This window comes from Panulirus ornatus, chromosome 2 (genome assembly GCF_036320965.1).
Source record: "Panulirus ornatus isolate Po-2019 chromosome 2, ASM3632096v1, whole genome shotgun sequence".
Classification (NCBI taxonomy): domain Eukaryota; kingdom Metazoa; phylum Arthropoda; class Malacostraca; order Decapoda; family Palinuridae; genus Panulirus; species Panulirus ornatus.
In genome coordinates, this window is record NC_092225.1 from 10,750,594 (window position 1) to 10,767,624 (window position 17,031).

Sequence of the window (17,031 nt, forward strand, 5' to 3'; positions counted from 1 at the left end):
CCCGCGTTAGCGAGGTAGCGCAAGGGAACAAACGAAAGACTGTCCCAACCCACCTACATACACATGTATATACATACACGTCCACACACGCACATATACATACCTATACATTTCAACATATACATATATATATATACATACAGAGACTTATACATATATACACATGTACATATTTATACATGCTGCCTTCATCCATTCCTGCCACCACCCCGCCACACACACACACATATAAATATATATATATTTTTTTTTTTGCTTTGTCGCTGTCTCCCGCGTTTGCGAGGTAGCGCAAGGAAACAGACGAAAGAAATGGCCCAACCCAACCTCATACACATGTATATACATACACGTCCACACACGCAAATATACATACCTACACAACTTTCCATGGTTTACCCCAGACGCTTCACATGCCCTGATTCAATCCACTGACAGCACGTCAACCCCGGTATACCACATCGATCCAATTCACTCTATTCCTTGCCCGCCTTTCACCCTCCTGCATGTTCAGGCCCCGATCACACAAAATCTTTTTCACTCCATCTTTCCACCTCCAATTTGGTCTCCCACTTCTCCTCGTTCCCTCCACCTCCGACACATATATCCTCTTCGTCAATCTTTCCTCACTCATTCTCTCCATGTGACCAAACCATTTCAAAACACCCTCTTCTACTCTCTCAACCACGCTCTTTTTATTTCCACACATCTCTCTTACCCTTACGTTACTTACTCGATCAAACCACCTCACACCACACATTGTCCTCAAACATCTCATTTCCAGCACATCCACCCTCCTGCGCACAACTCTATCCATAGCCCACGCCTCGCAACCAGACAACATTGTTGGAATCACTATTCCTTCAAACATACCCATTTTTGCTTTCCGAGATAATGTTCTCGACTTCCACACATTCTTCAAGGCTCCCAGGATTTTCACCCCCTCCCCCACCCTATGATCCACTTCCGCTTCCATGGTTCCATCCGCTGCCAGATCCACTCCCAGATATCTAAAACACTTTACTTCCTCCAGTTTTTCTCCATTCAAACTTACCTCCCAATTGACTTGACCCTCAACCCTACTGTACCTAATAACCTTGCTCTTATTCACATTTACTCTTAACTTTCTTCTTTCACACACTTTACCAAACTCAGTCACCAGCTTCTGCAGTTTCTCATACGAATCAGCCACCAACGCTGTATCATCAGCGAACAACAACTGACTCACTTCCCAAGCTCTCTCATCCCCAACAGACTTCATACTTGCCCCTCTTTCCAAAACTCTTGCATTTACCTCCCTAACAACCCCATCCATAAACAAATCAAACAACCATGGAGACATCACACACCCCTGCCGCAAACCTACATTCACTGAGAACCAATCACTTTCCTCTCTTCTTACCCGTACACATGCCTTACATATATATATATATATATATATATATATATATATATATATATATATATATATATATCTTTTCTTTCTTTTAAACTATTCGCCATTTTCCGCGTTAGCGAGGTAGCGTTAAGAACAGAGGACTGGGCCTTTTTTGGAATATCCTCACCTGGCCCCACTCTATTCCTTCTTTTGGAAAATTAGAAAAAAAAAAAAACGAGAGGGGAGGATTTCCAGCCCCCTGCTCCCTCCTCTTTTAGTCGCCTTCTACGACACGCAGGGATTACATGGGAAGTATTCTTAATCCCCTATCCCCAGGGATAATATATATATATATATATATATATATATATATATATATATATATATATATATATATATATATATATTTATATATATATATATATATATATATATATATATATATATATATATATATATATATATATATATATATCTTTCTTTCATACTATTCGCCGTTTCCCGCATTAGCGAGGTATCGTTAAGAACAGAGGACTGGGCCTTTGAGGGAATAGCCTCACCTGGCCCCCTTCTCTGTTCCTTCTTTTGGAAAATTAAAAAAAGAATGAGAGGGGAGGATTTCCAGCCCCCCGCTCCCTTCCCTTCTAGTCGCCTTCTACGACACGCAGGGATTATATATATATATATATATATATATATATATATATATATATATATATATATATATATATATATATATGCGTGCGTGTGTGTGTGTGTGTGTGTGGAGAAAGAGAGAGAGAGAGAGAGAGAGAGAGAGAGAGAGCTTTCTGTTAAGACTGCCCTAATTAGATGCTTATTCACTCCGATCTATATAAACACTCGCCAGTTCTGATTCTCTTGTACTCGCACATGGAGTTTTATAGATACTTTTTCTCCCTTCTCTTAATAGCTGACATCCTCTTTGATGCCTCAGCGAGGCAGCGTTAGGTACAGACGATTTGGCCTTCGAGGAAATTTTGTTGCTTGGCTCCTCCATCAGCCTCTACTTTTAGAAAGTGACGGTACAAGACGGTAGTCGGCTTCTGCTATAACCAGGGGATACATGGGTAACATTCTTTCTCCACATTCTCCAAGGACAAAATGAAGTTCACGGGTCATTTTTCTCCAAGGACCATATTCATATGCACTTTTCAATAAAGTGCGAGCGTCATTTTTGGCCTCCCCTTAGGGAAAAATTGATATTCTTTCATCGTTCTCAAATGCTATATATGAATTACAGTTATAATAGACCAAATATAGAGACAACCTTATTTTTTGCAAATGTTGGAAGAGGTTGTTCAAGTGCGTTGCCTTAGTATACTTTTCATAATGAGAAGAAAAAATCAGTGTAAAACACAGCAACTCAGAGTTTTATACAAATATAACTCAGATCAAAGTTCAAGTCTTCCCTTCATTGTGTCTCATTTTGATTAGAATGCAAGCACGTTCATAGGCTTTCACATACTTCACTAAAATGAAAAGACGAGCATTTAGTGTATAGATAAGTTATCTGTTAAAGTAATGGACGGATTGCATAGATCTTCGTAGGAAGGGATGCGTCTGTGAAAATGTACTTGATACTTATGTTCGTGTCGATATTCATTTTCTTCTTCATATATGTTCTCCTGAGACTTAATATTCATGTCTGGATAAGGGCAGATATCGTATTTCACTAATATGAATATATATATATATATATATATATATATATATATATATATATATATATATATATATATTTTTTTTTTTTTTTTTTTAAACTATTCGCCATTTCCCGCGTTAGCGAGGTAGCGTTAAGAACAGAGGACTGGGCCTTTGAGGGAATATCCTCACTTGGCCCCCTCTGTTCCTTCTTTTGGAAAATCAAAAAAAAACGAGAGGGGAGGATTTCCAGCCCCCCGCTCCCTCCCCTTTTAGTCGCCTTCTACGACGCGCAGGGAATACGTGGGAAGTATTTTTAATCCCCTATCCCCAGGGATAATATATATATATATATATATATATATAGCCTTGACAATGCTCCGAAGACACACTTTCTGCAACAAACGAATCAGGAAATCGAAGAATCGAACCCCTTGAAATTACTTACGTGCCATCAAATACTATTTCATTATGATCAGTTTTAATATGCATACGATTACGTTTAACTTTGAATGAGGCGAAGTACGTTTTCTTCAACAGGATTGTTAACATATGGAATGATTTACTACTTAGAGTGGCAGAAAGCAGTACCATAGATACGCTTAAAAGCAGATTCAATACATATTTTCCTTCGAGTCCACGACTTACATTACTTGCGCCTCCTTAGTCATATTGATAGTCTGCAGGTCTTTCTCTCTGAATTGTTTGTATGCCTTCCAACATTCACCACAATAATCTGTGAGTTCCTGGCATCTTCCAGTATGGCAAACAGCTTCGAATGGGCCCAGTGGTCTGTTGCTGTTTGACTTCCTTTGTATTACAGGCGAGGAAGAACGCTTGCATTGGATCCTCATTTGGTTTAAGGTGGTTCATCATCGTCTGTCATGGGCAGAGGCATTGCCTTATTATAAACAAATATAGACGTGCTTAACCCAATAGCTTAGAATAACTGCATTCAGTCAGTAAAGTAGATAGGTCAAAGATTATGAATCTCATTTCTCACATACGTAAAAGAAAACCAACATATATGACGTATCTTCACGTTTTTTTTATGTTAGCAGGTATGAGAGATGATTAATCTCGTAACAACATAAGGTGTTTATGAATCCGATACCCTGTGAAGAGTCGCTTTTCATCAGTGTTTATTTTCATCATCGTTCCAAATATCAAACGCTAATGTCTATACCCAACGGTGTCCTTTACATGAGTTGTTAGTATCTTATTTACTGTATTTCCTTCTCTACATTCACTGTCATTGTGCTATATCATATTCCAGTTCTCTAATCTATCACGAAATGCGGCAGTATCTCAAATGGACTTGTCTCTCTTCCTTCAGGATGCACCATCGTGAAGAGCTTCAGGAGAGACACTTTCGCAGACTCCATCTTCTTCCATATGCTCTTCTCACCGGAGACTTCCCAGTTCTCCGTCGAAGTCACGCAAAGAGGCATCAGGAGCATGATCCGGTTCAGTGACTTCAAAGGTCCGAATCTCCACCATGGGTGGATGATGATGGAGTTGGTTCTGAGAGATAAGTTGAAGGTTCGCTTCAGAAACGGTAGCGATTGGCTAACGGGGACGGAGAACAAGATGATGAGCAGAGAGCCGCATAAGACTGTCAGGATGCGTGGAGGTCACTTCATGGAAGATTGTCCAGAAGGTGAGTCCTTCCCTCACCACACTTTTGGCTATCTAGGAAGAATTGTCTCAGTATTCTTTCAGTTGTGATTCTGATATGAACAAGCAGACAACTTACGTTCTTGTCTCTCATGAGTACGAATCATGGTTAATCTTAGGATATGTTTTGTGAATACCAGTTTGTACTGGAAAGGCGGAGTTCTACACTCATGGTGCCATATCCCTTGAACGTGTGTGTGTGTGTGTGTGTGTGTGTGTGTATGTGTGTGTGTGTGTGTGTGCGTAATTACCTATTTGTACTGTACGGGGAGGAAGTTCTACACTTGTGTTACGCCTTATAAAAAGATTCGGCTCTTATATCAACATTTCATATGTGACACAGAGTATAGCTTCTGTTCTTCCCACACACAAACACACACACACACACACACACACACACACACACACCTTTATCATTGTATGTTACTAGATTGTCGGTATGTGCCACCAACAACTTGTGGGTAACCACAGTAATAAGCTGATGATTTGAAAAACCTAAGCAAAAGCCGCTTGATTTCTGGAACAGTTAGTCGAGAGATGCATATACCCCAGATCGTGCCAGCGCTCGAATGTCCTTAACCAAGCAGGACAAATTTTAGGTTTTCATTGCTGCATAACTTGATTGGAAAATATCAGCAGTGATGTAGGTCAGTAACTTTAGAATGGCGTGTCCAGGGAATAGCACTCAGGCACATATGGGGTAGCTCCACTAAACGTCCGTAAGACAAGTGTCCTAATGATTTAGCGCCTCTCAACCTAGACAACAGGCAAGTGACTCACCTTGCAGAGCAGAGTATAAGTAGAATGTCGGGGGAACAGCCGGTGTCATTTGTCAAGAGGACGAATTTTCGAATGGTGTCTCACTGACGAATGCTAATGGTAAGGATTCTGAGTTTATTTTACGTCAGAAGACAAGCGAAATATAACTGCGGTGACAGTCTAAACAAATTAAACATCGACAAAAGAAAAACAGAAGAGTATAGGAGTCAAAGTTGCTGATTTAATAATAGCGTTAGGACATTTATATAAACTATCTCTCAGGTTATAAGCTGTTCACACGTACTTATATACGTATGATAGAACCTGGGTGTTACCGGACACAGCCTACTTGAGGTTACACTGCGAGTGAAAAGTCACCTGTGCGTGGCTGTATCCGTGGTAGTGCAGTATCTTGAAAGAACTTCCCACTCCGACGGACTTTACATTTCCCTGTTACTGGAGATGATATCCTTGGGCTACAGGAGCCCCAAAGACGTCCTGAGTAACAACAACAGGACGCATTCTAAGGAAGAGGTCCTGGGGGAATCATAGACAAAAGTTAAGATAGATGTAACCTGTAGATGGAATGATGTCAAAGCAAAGTAAAAAGAAATACCTTAATTCAGCAGACTAGAGAGAAAACAGTTATGTTACAGTCACATGAACTCGAATTCAGCTGAAGTTACGCGGAAGATGTATCTACAAGTGTAATACATGGTGAATGTGTATTACATGTACGTCTGTAATATATGGGGTGCTTATATCATGCTTATATGTAACACATGATTTATGTGGATTATATGTTCGTCTGTAGTACATGGTGGTGGTGTGCAAGTTATATGCAGTGAACCTTAAGTAGAGTAATATGAGTGATACTGAGTGCGTGGTGTTTCAAGGTCCTTCGATGAGAGTCGTAATAATCATCGCTCAGATATGGAAAGGGAAGGAAGTCTTGGAGGTCATGGAAATAACAAAGAAAATCCCCAGGGGCCTTTCTTTGGTTTCCCCCGGCTGCTTCGTATACCCTGGTTCAGTCCATTGACTGTGCCGTCGTCCCCTATATATCGTGCCCGCCTTTCACCCTCCCGCATGTTCAGGTCCCAAGCTCTCAAAATATGTTTCACTCCAGCCTTTCATCCTTGATTTGGTCTCCCCCATCTCCTTGTCCTCTCACTTCTGACACATATATCCTCTTTGTCAACCTCTCTTCACTCGTTTTCTCCATATGTCCAAACCGTTTCAGCACACTTTCTTCAGCTCTCTCTCTTCCTATGAAGTCCTATCTTTCTGTCAGTTTAAAGCTAAACTGTGAGACTGGTTAAGACTAACAACTTATACAGTGTCGTGGGTATGGAGATGAAAAGAAATTAGGCAAAGACCAACGACAGGAGAAATACACGTGGAATGAAGAATTAATCTGAGAGTTACATGGATGAAAAGGTATTGAAAAAGATCAGTCATAAAAGACAGGGAAGGTTTTTAATGCTCTTGTTTGAGGTATTTGGTGCTATTGTTAAAGGTCTGTGAAAGCAGGATACTCCTTGGTAACGATGCACTCGGTGTATGAGATGCCAAAATCTATGCATATTTCAGATGAGGCCTGAAATATGCCATTGGGTGGATTCTGGCTGACGAGGTAGAATAATGTACTGAAATGCAATGTTCACCTTATAAGGTAAGTGATTGTACAAAGGGAATATATAAGGAGCATTCTAGCTCACTTGGTTGCCGCCGTAAACCTTACAGAAATGAGTTGGAATTGTAGATTAACATGAAACTTTGGCTTTCTTATGTATTTCATCAACCCTAAGTGCATGAGAGTTGAATGAAAGATGACGAACTTTTGAAAAATTTATGGGCAATTAATCCAGTTGATGATATACAGGAATGACGAAGACGAACTCTGAAAAACGTAGGAAGAAGGAATCCAGCTGACAATATGAATGGCTAAATGAAGAGATACTTGCCTTTCAGAATACCAACTGGACTTTTCACACGAAGATCTTCAATACCGAGGACGATTTGATGAATTGTGACGCTCCAAACTGAACAGAAAGCATTCGTTAAACATTTCCAGTAAACATTTTGTGATAATTCAGCCTATAAATGAAATGCTTAATCCAGTGATTTACTCCCGTTTCACAGAAACTCCTTTTTGGATTCTTGAGGGCTTCGCCGAAGACCAGAGCCTGTTCATTGGGGAGAACGAGGAGACCCTGAGTTTCTTCCCAAATCATCCAACGAAGATATACTTCACGGTAGGCAAGGAGAAGTTGGTCTTCTGCTGGCATGTTGCATCCAACACCACTACTGTGCTGTCTGCGGCGTCACAAATGGGAATTTGTGATCACCTGCCTGCCTTCACTTTATCTTGGCTCCAGTTGGTTTCTCAGGCTTCTGTTTTTAAGGTGAGTGAGGAGAGTCCATCCTTCATGGATATGGGAACAGACACACACACACACACACACACACACACACACACACACACACACACACACACACACACACACACACACACACACACACACACACACACACACACACACACACACACACACACACACACACACACACACACACACACACACATACACACACACACACACACACACACACACACACACATCACACAACACATACACACACACACACACACACACACACACACACACGCCTCGGTACAAACAGGTATTTACAAATAGGTAATAACAAATACGTAATTCCAAACACATACACACAAACATCTAAAATGACTCTGTCACACTCAACAAAACCACCTCACACCCACACACCTCAGTCATAGCACCTTCAACAAAACAACGACTGTACCTTAGACTGAAATACTTGTCGTTCATTACTTCCTGCTATACTTACACTGGTTCAGTATACACGACTAAATCTATAATTGCTCTCACTCTACATATGAAGAACTATATTCCTTATAAATCCTTCCTAATGGAGCAATGATCTATGCTACAGGACATCCTTTAAGACCCAAGAAATCTTACTCTGCACCCTCTCTCTTCTTAATCAGTTTTCATACCATAGCTTTCCTTAATATGTACCCGAACACATGTGCAATAACTGAGACTTGGTTTGTACTTATTCTTGAAAATCTACAAAGGAGGACGAGTCATTCTTGAGCTGTATATATCGTTCGAAATTGAACTTTTTTTTCTAATCTTCTATGATATTTCCTCCCCTGTATCCTCCCTTAAGATCAGCGATCCTAGACGCCCTGAACCACTGAGGAGCTTCCACTTAGATGAACAGGGTGGATCCATAACCTTTGATTCCAGCAGTGTAAACGGCGCCACCTACGTAGTTCACCACCTTAATGGCTTTCCCCAACAAATTTTTGGAGCAACTCAGTCCAGCCGCGGGAGTCCCACAGGCACATCCCTCAACAATGGTAAAGACAATGAAAATAAACCACTACTTTGAAACTGATATCATTACGTATGATGACAAAAGTAACATTATTAACAATGTTGGCAGCAGTAGTAACAGGGGCAATACCACTACTACGACTACTACCACTACTACAGCTACAGATACTACTACTACTACTACTGCTGCTGCTGCTGTTGCTGCTACTATCACTACTATTACTACTTCTGCTACTTCTTTATTACTATTCATGTTACTAATGATATTGTTACTTCTATAGTACTACTACTAAACAAATACTGCAATTACTGCTAAATAACTGATGCAACCTCTACTACACAACTGCAACTAAACCTGTCAATAACAATGATAATTGTATGATGATGATAATAATAATGATAATGATAATAGCAATAATTATCATAATAATGATAATAATAATAATAATGATAATAATAATAATGATAATATAATAATAATAATAATAATAATAGCAATAATAATAATAATAATGGTAATAATAATAATAATAATAATGATGATAATGATAATAATAATAATAATAGATCTTAAACTTGTATATCGCCTCTCCATGACTTCTGCATTAGCACTCCTTCGTGTACCCTCACCTTTATGCTCTCTCTTTCCCTCCCTCTGCTACAGAACCCATTTTCTTGTGTATCCTCTTAATCTTTCGTCCTATCCACTTTCTTTTTACTTTCTATCTGCCCCATCTACCTTTCCATAGCTCCTCTCTCTATCATGTTATTACCATTTCATTTATACCTGCACACTTTCCTCACTCAATTAAGGAGACTCCTCCCTTTCCCCATTCGTTTCTTGTCGAACCTAGACTAATATTCATTTATGAGAATGACCCTGTGACCTCCTCCTCCCTTCCCACTTATAGACGTATGTGTGAGAGTGATGCTGCCGGTAATGATCATGTTGGTGGTGCTGCTGCTGGTGTCCGGCTGTGCAGGTGTCGTCTTTTACCAGCGATGGACCAAAGCTCGAAAGGTAAGCCAGTGTTGTTCGTAAAGTACCCCCTCTCCCTACTTAAGAGTCACATTAACATAATGTATTGGAATCTTTCATTCATCTAGTTCATGGTTTTTTTCGAATTGTGAAATGTCCTAACATTTCCCCTCATACAGAACACGAGTAACTTGATTTTCAGAAATTTCTGTTAATCGAAAAAAATTACTTTTCCCGATGATCATATCCATTCTAATCCCTAATGATGTTGTTTCCTAGGAATGGATCCTTACGACTGTATACGTATTTGAATTAGTTAATCATATCATTGTTGAAGAAGTGCTTAATAACCTGTCATCATCAGGTGCTGTATATGCTTCGTCGCCAGGGCGATGGAAGCAAGCAGAATAACAACACCAGCAACACCACTTGTGAGGAGGGCCAACAGCCTATCCAAGGGGCACCGCTTCCGCCCGCACGCCGACCCCCAAAAGTCTCGGTCGACAATCTCTACATGATTCCACGTGAGATGAAGGTCAACTCCGAGCATATGTACGAGGAAGTAAACTGGTTATCACAGCACAATTCCAGTGGAAGCCATGAAAACTCGGCTTTTGAGCAAACTAAAACGGGAAAACAGTGAAAAGTATAAGGTGATGATTAAGAAAATGATAAGGATAGTAACCAAAGGCAAAGATAATCAATATTTACTTGGATTAATGTATAAGTCTCTCCTCTGTACAGAACAACAGAAGATGAAGATTATGCGAAGATCAAGATTACTGAATAGCTGCAGAAAAGTCTACACAATGAAAAGAATGGAGAAAAAACTTTTAAGATGGTTGAAGATCTGAGATTTTAATGTGGTACTACAGAACCTTTGAAAACGTTCATAGGGTACATTATGCCCAAAATATAATCTTCTAAATACTCTATGCAGCGTTAAGATACAAATCTGAAAGACCAGAGAAAAAAACCCAAATCACCTGTTCATCAGCGCGTCTTGCCAGATCAACAACTGTACCATGACTTCATATGGACTAATAAGATATTCAGAGAATGTGTGACTGATAGGGCCATACTGCTTAACGATTAGAGTTACAAGTCTGAAACACTGTACGTACACTACCTGGCCTGGCGAGCAGATGGTCAGCCTCATTGTTCATTTATTTTTCTTCTCTTTCCCTCTTACACAGTAGGAGGGACTCTTTGACCCCCGTTCCTCGTAAGCTTCTTGACATTTGGTTAAGAACTCTCGGTGACAACCAATGATCATCCCCAGCCTTCATGTTTTACAAGAGAGCTTGTACCGTCTGCGGAATCCAGTGTAGCCTAATAAATACCTGATGGTGCATACCTGATGAAGTCTTCGAGGGTCTTCACCCCCAAAGCTTTGGCTATCCTAAACTGTTGGAAGACGTAGCCCTCAGGCCTGCATAACACCAATTGCCTGGCTGGTTTGGTACATTTGTAGGTGCGTCTCGTGCACTCTTAAACATCTCAGCTGTGCTTCCCATCCTGTTTGTGATGATAGCTGGCAAGGTGTTGAAGTCTTGGGCCTCGGATGTTTAAGGTGTTCTCACATTTTGAGCGTATCGTACCTTTGGATTTCAGACGTAGTAGCTTACAAATTCTTCCACGCCTGTCGTGCCAGTAGAATGTTTTTATCGAATGTAAGTTGAGGACCGTACCAACTAGTATTTTTCAGGTATAGATGATGATATACCTCTCTCGTCTGCGCTAAGGCGAGTATAGGCCTCAGAGATCTCATCCGTTCCCAGTAATTCAGGTCCTTTACCTCACTGATATGGCCTGTGAAAGATTTCTGAACACTTTCCAATTCTACAATTTCTCCTACCTTGTAGGATGATGTTAAGACACAACAATATTCAATTCGCGAAAGAATTAGCGCTTTGAAAAATATTGACATATATGCTCTTCCCATGTCTTGAAGGTCCGCAGGATCCAGCCTGCCATCCTTCTGATAATGTTTCTTCATGTATCTGTGAATACGTATTTCATTGTTCATTTGTGTTAATACCTTAGAGTAGTTATGATTGTGTCACATTAACGTGTGTTTTTCACCACTTTTATTTCTAACTAGTTTACCATATCAAAGTTATATGTCCTGATTTGTATGGGTATTGACTGATCATATCTTGTTTTACGTATGATTGTTATATGCTTAAGAATGTTGGAGTTTCTTCGTCTAATGATATGTAATTTCTTCATCTTTTCATCCCAATATACGTTTAAGTATTTTTCTATGCCTAGGTTTTATATTTATTTGTCCCAAGTCCAAGCTAAAAAAAAAAAAAGTCTTGTTTGGTAGATCTGTCTTGCCCTTCCTTTAAAATCTAGCCGCTAGCGTAAGTCAACATTAACATGCAGTCAAGCAGATCGTTCAGATCTAAGTTATTTTCTCTAACATATTTTCTCATCAATTTTCCCTTACTATGGAAGATGAATGAACTAATTCCGTGGGCACGGTATCGTTAATCGTAGAGATAGATGCCCTTGTATCATTGCTCTTTACAAAGTAAAATTTTTGATAGTTTCACTTTGACAATGTTCCATTTCAGTCCCACAATCTCTTGCAGCCATTACCTCTGCCACTTCTGTTGATAGAGTCCCATCCCTGTCTCTCTAAGCTCTACCGCATTTGTATCTCATCCTGTAAAAAAAAGGGCACAACTAATCTATCATAAAAGCTATCTACATTCCATGTTGGTGTTGAGCGGACCCTATTATCACCAATTTCTGCTATAAATGGAGGTAAAAACTATTATTAGTAGCAGTTGTAGTTGTAGTGGAAGACGGGGTAGTGTATACGAAGGTGGCAGCACTGGTGGTAAAACAATGGCTATGGCTTATCATATCTAGCACATCTTTCATCAAGGCAGTAATCGACGTCTACTGTTGGCCCAGTGTATACGGGATAAACCCAACCAACTGGCTTCTCATCCGTAAAATAAAGCTCATGGTAACGCACAATTTGAGCTACCTTAGATAAAAAAAAAAAAAAACTTATTTCCAATACTGACAGCCAAATTGATTATGGCATGCAATGTATAAGCGATGTATCCGAAGACCGTTAAGTGAAACTGCTCCTTTATTAGCTTTCATTGGTTTACGGTTGTGAATACATCGCGAGTTTAGGGCCAAAATCGGGGCTGTTGAGAAAGTGGTACCACGTAGGAGGTGTAACTCAGGGTGTAAAGAAAGACCACTAGAGGATGTTCCCCATATACCGAGGAATAGTTTAAGTCAACTGACGGAGAGAAGAGCTGAAGGCCTGTGGGTGGCAGTCGATGAAGTCTCACTCTTTCAGGGTAAGTGCCACAAGTCAATTCTTGGAGGCCGCACTTACAGCCAGATGTACCCTAAACAGGAGATAGAGAGGACGAGTGGCTGGATTTCCCAAGAAAGACCGGAAGGTTGAGTAGACATCGTACAGCTCAGCCCATTTTGTACTGGTGATGGAACTCACAACATACATTTGGGAAATATAGAACTGGAAGAAAAAGAAGCGGACATGGAAAGTTGAAAGAATGTTTGTACCAAAGATATAGCCGTGAATCAAGCTGATGATGAAGATGATGGTAGAGATAGCGTGTGTGTGTGTGTGTGTGTGTGTGTGTGTGTGTGTGTGTGTGTGTGTGTGTGTGTGAGTCTGTGTGTGTGTGTGTTCATGTAAATGGGCAGTCCTTCACTAGATGAAGAAAAGCGCATACAGCGGCTGTGAAAATTTTAAGAAGTTTGTAGATATTTCGTAGGAGAAGGTGTGTATCCTCGCATGATCTGGGATCGAGATGTGTCGTGAGTGGGTGATAACCTTCATAGTGCTGGATCCAGCTAGCACTCACGTGGAATATTGATTCATGATCCTGTCGGGCGGAGACTAACATATTTGTGTATTCTTTTATAATAAGATACGATCCAGATTTAGCTGCGCTGCAAGATACAAGGGAAAAAAGATGGGATGTTATTAGAATTAAATGGCTGTCAGGATTTTCATCTGAGTGGAAGATCGTGTTGCGTGTTGACTTTTCATCCAGTAACAGGAAGGTTACACGCGTAAGAGAGCCACACTCCTCCATCAAGTAGGAAGAAAGTGATTGTTTCCCAGTGAATGTCGGTTTGCAGCAGGGGTGCGTGATGTCTCCATAGTTGTTTAATTTGTTTATGGATGGGGTTGTTAGGGAGGTGAATGCAAGAGTTCTGGAGAGAGGGGCAAGTATGCAGTCTGTTTGGATGAGAGGCCTTGGGAAATGAGTCAGTTGTTGTTCGGTGATGATACAGCGTTGATGGCTGATTCGGGTGAGGAACTGCAGAAGCTGGTTACTGAATTTGGTGAAGTGTGTGAAAGAAGAAAGCTGAGAGTAAATGTGAATAAGAGCAATTATATTAGGTACGGTAGGGCTGAGGGACAAGTTAACTAGGAGGTAAGTTTGAATGGAGAAAAACTGGAGGAAGTGAAGTGTTTCAGATATCTGGGAGTGGATTTGTCAGCGAATGTAACCATGGAAGCGGAAGTGAGTCACGGGGTGGGGGAGGGGGCGAAGGTTCTGAGAGTGGTGAAGAATGTGTGTGGAAGTCGAGAACATTATCTCGGAAAGCAAAAATGGGTATGTTTGAAGGAATAGTGGTTCCAACAATGTTATATGGTTGCGAGGCGTGGGCTATAGATAGAGTTGTGCGGAGGAGGGTGGATTTGTTGGAAATGAGATGCTTGAGGACAATATGTGGTGTAAAGTGGTTTGATCGAGTAAGTAAGGAAAAGGTAAGAAAGATGTGTGGTAATAAAAAGAGTGTGGTTGAGAGAGCAGAAGAGGGTGTATTGAAATGATCTGGTCACATGGACAGAATGAGTGAGGAAAGATTGACAAAGAGGAACGAGGAGAAGTGGTAGACCAAATTGGAGGTGGAAGGATGGAGTGAAAAAGATTTTGAGCGATCGGGGCCTGAACATGCAGGAGGGTGAAAGGCGTGCAAGGAATAAATTGGAACGGTGTGGATCGATGGATTGAACTAGGGCATGTGAAGCGTCTGGGGTAAACCATGGAAAGTTTTGTGGGGCCTGGATGTGGAAAGGGAGCTGTGGTTTCAGTGCATTATACATGAAAGCTAGAGACTGAGTGTGAACGAATGTGGCTTTTGTTGTCTTTTCATAGCGCTACCTCGCATGCGTGCTGGGGAAGTGGTGGGGGGTGTCATTTCATGTGTGGCGGGGTGGCGACGGGAATAAATAAAGGCAGCAAGTTTGAATTATGTACATGTGTATATATGTATATGTCTGTGTATATATATATATATATATATATATATATATATGTATACGTTGAAATGTATAGGTATGTATATGTGCGTGTGTGGACGTGTATGTATATACACGTGTGTGTGTGTGTGTGTGTGTGTGTGGCATGGGCCATTCTTTAGTCTGTTTCCTTGCGCTAACGCGGGAGACAGCGACAAAGTATAATGAACATAGAATAGATGAATATATTGTTACGATCATGTGTGTGTGCCCCATGTTTGTATGTGTGCCCCCACGTGTGTTTATGGTGTAAGTGATGTTTTATGTTATAGGATGGCTGAGTGGCAGCCAGGGCCTCGGTTATCTCGGCTAGGAATTCACTTCCCTGGCCGGGTCATCAGTCCAGTTACCCTCAACACTTTGGCTGTCATATCCCCCACGTCCGAGGCACCAGACGGCTGAGGTCAAGAGAGGAGGTCATCTAGGAAATATAGCTTCCTCTATATCGTCGTTACCGTCAGGATAAGAGAAAGATGGACTCTAGGCAAGATGAAGGGCGGGCCTAAGGCCTCCAGCCAACCAGGAGCGACACTGTGAGCCACCATCCTCCAATCCCACCTGAGACTAGGGCAGCAGGGCGGGGCAGGCCGCTCCTGCTCCCCCCCCCCCCCCCCTTCAATAAAAACCTCTGATGCCTGCTGGGTCACGCACGATTCCTAGCTAACTCGCTGGCCCAGCAGGTAAGTGGGTGTCCCCTCTACCTCAAACCCGTAGGCTACGATCACTGTATAAAGTGGCGCCATACTAAACTGTGCGGTGTTGCACTGCCTATGTCATTTAGGTCCGGGTGTCATAGAGTATTGTAGCTTGTCATAGAAGTGTCCAATGAACAAGTGTATCTTGAATCATGTTTTTAAGAGTCAATTTGTCATAAAGGAAAGAGATCTCCTGGGTTGAAATCTTACCTGGAATGGTGAATTCATGTTGTGTTAACGTAAATGATTTGTGCCCGATTAATGTCTTTTTCACACACTTTACCAAACTCAGTCACCAACGTCTGCAGTTTTTCACACGAATTAGCCACCAGCGCTGTATAATCAGCGAACAACAACTGACTCACTTCCCAAGCTCTCTCATCCACAGCAGACTGCATTCTTGCCCCTCTTTCCAAAACTCTTGCATTCACCTCCCTAACAACCCAATCCATAAACAAATTAAACAACCATGGAGACATCACACACCCCTGCCGCAAACCTACATTCACTGAGAACCAATCACTTTCCTCTCTTCCTACACGTACACATGCTTTACATCCTCGATAAAAACTTTTCACTTCTTCTAACAACTTGCCTCCCAAACCATACATTCTTAATACCTTCCATAGAGCATCTCTATTAACTCTATCATATGCCTTCTCCAGATCCATAAATGCTACATGCAAATTCATTTGCTTTTCTAAGTATTTCTCACATACATTCTTCAAAGCAAACACCTGATCCACACATCCCTTACCACTTCTGAAACCACACTGCTCTTGGAAAAGATCACAAATGAGCGCGAGATCTAGTAAATTCCTTCTAATTCGCTGGGAAATGAAACACGATAAGTTCCCAAGTGCACTTTCGTGTAATGATCACATTACCATAGGAAATATAACAAAGAGAAATATAACAGTTAGTTGATATACAAGGGAAAGACTTCGCTCTGACGCCATTTCGTAAACAATCACTACCCGAACGAAGGACTGATGCGTTCAAGTCCGGCAACATGAGTATCATATAATTCATTACGTGGACAAGAAAGGGAACTGTTTACAAATTTTATCAACAATAAAGATATCCAATTTGTGTAGACCTTCAATAATATTAATGTTAAAATTCTTTGTGTATTCAACAATAGAAGATTCAATGATGTTTCTCGTGGTACAGGAGTC

At 40.9% G+C, this 17,031-nt stretch overlaps 1 protein-coding gene across 2 annotated transcripts in view; it reads left to right on the forward strand.

Annotated features, from left to right (window-relative positions):
- The window catches only part of LOC139753403 (uncharacterized), a 298,486-nt gene extending 286,382 nt beyond the window's left edge, over positions 1 to 12,104 (forward strand). For both annotated transcript variants that reach the window (XM_071669868.1, XM_071669878.1), the window contains 5 exons: positions 4,374 to 4,697; positions 7,619 to 7,881; positions 8,693 to 8,885; positions 9,774 to 9,883; positions 10,206 to 12,104. In XM_071669868.1, the coding sequence (XP_071525969.1) occupies positions 4,374 to 4,697; positions 7,619 to 7,881; positions 8,693 to 8,885; positions 9,774 to 9,883; positions 10,206 to 10,484 (1,169 nt within the window). In that variant the 3' untranslated portion in view covers positions 10,485 to 12,104. The remainder of the gene's footprint in view (positions 1 to 4,373; positions 4,698 to 7,618; positions 7,882 to 8,692; positions 8,886 to 9,773; positions 9,884 to 10,205) is intronic.
- Positions 12,105 to 17,031: the final 4,927 nt, after the last annotated feature.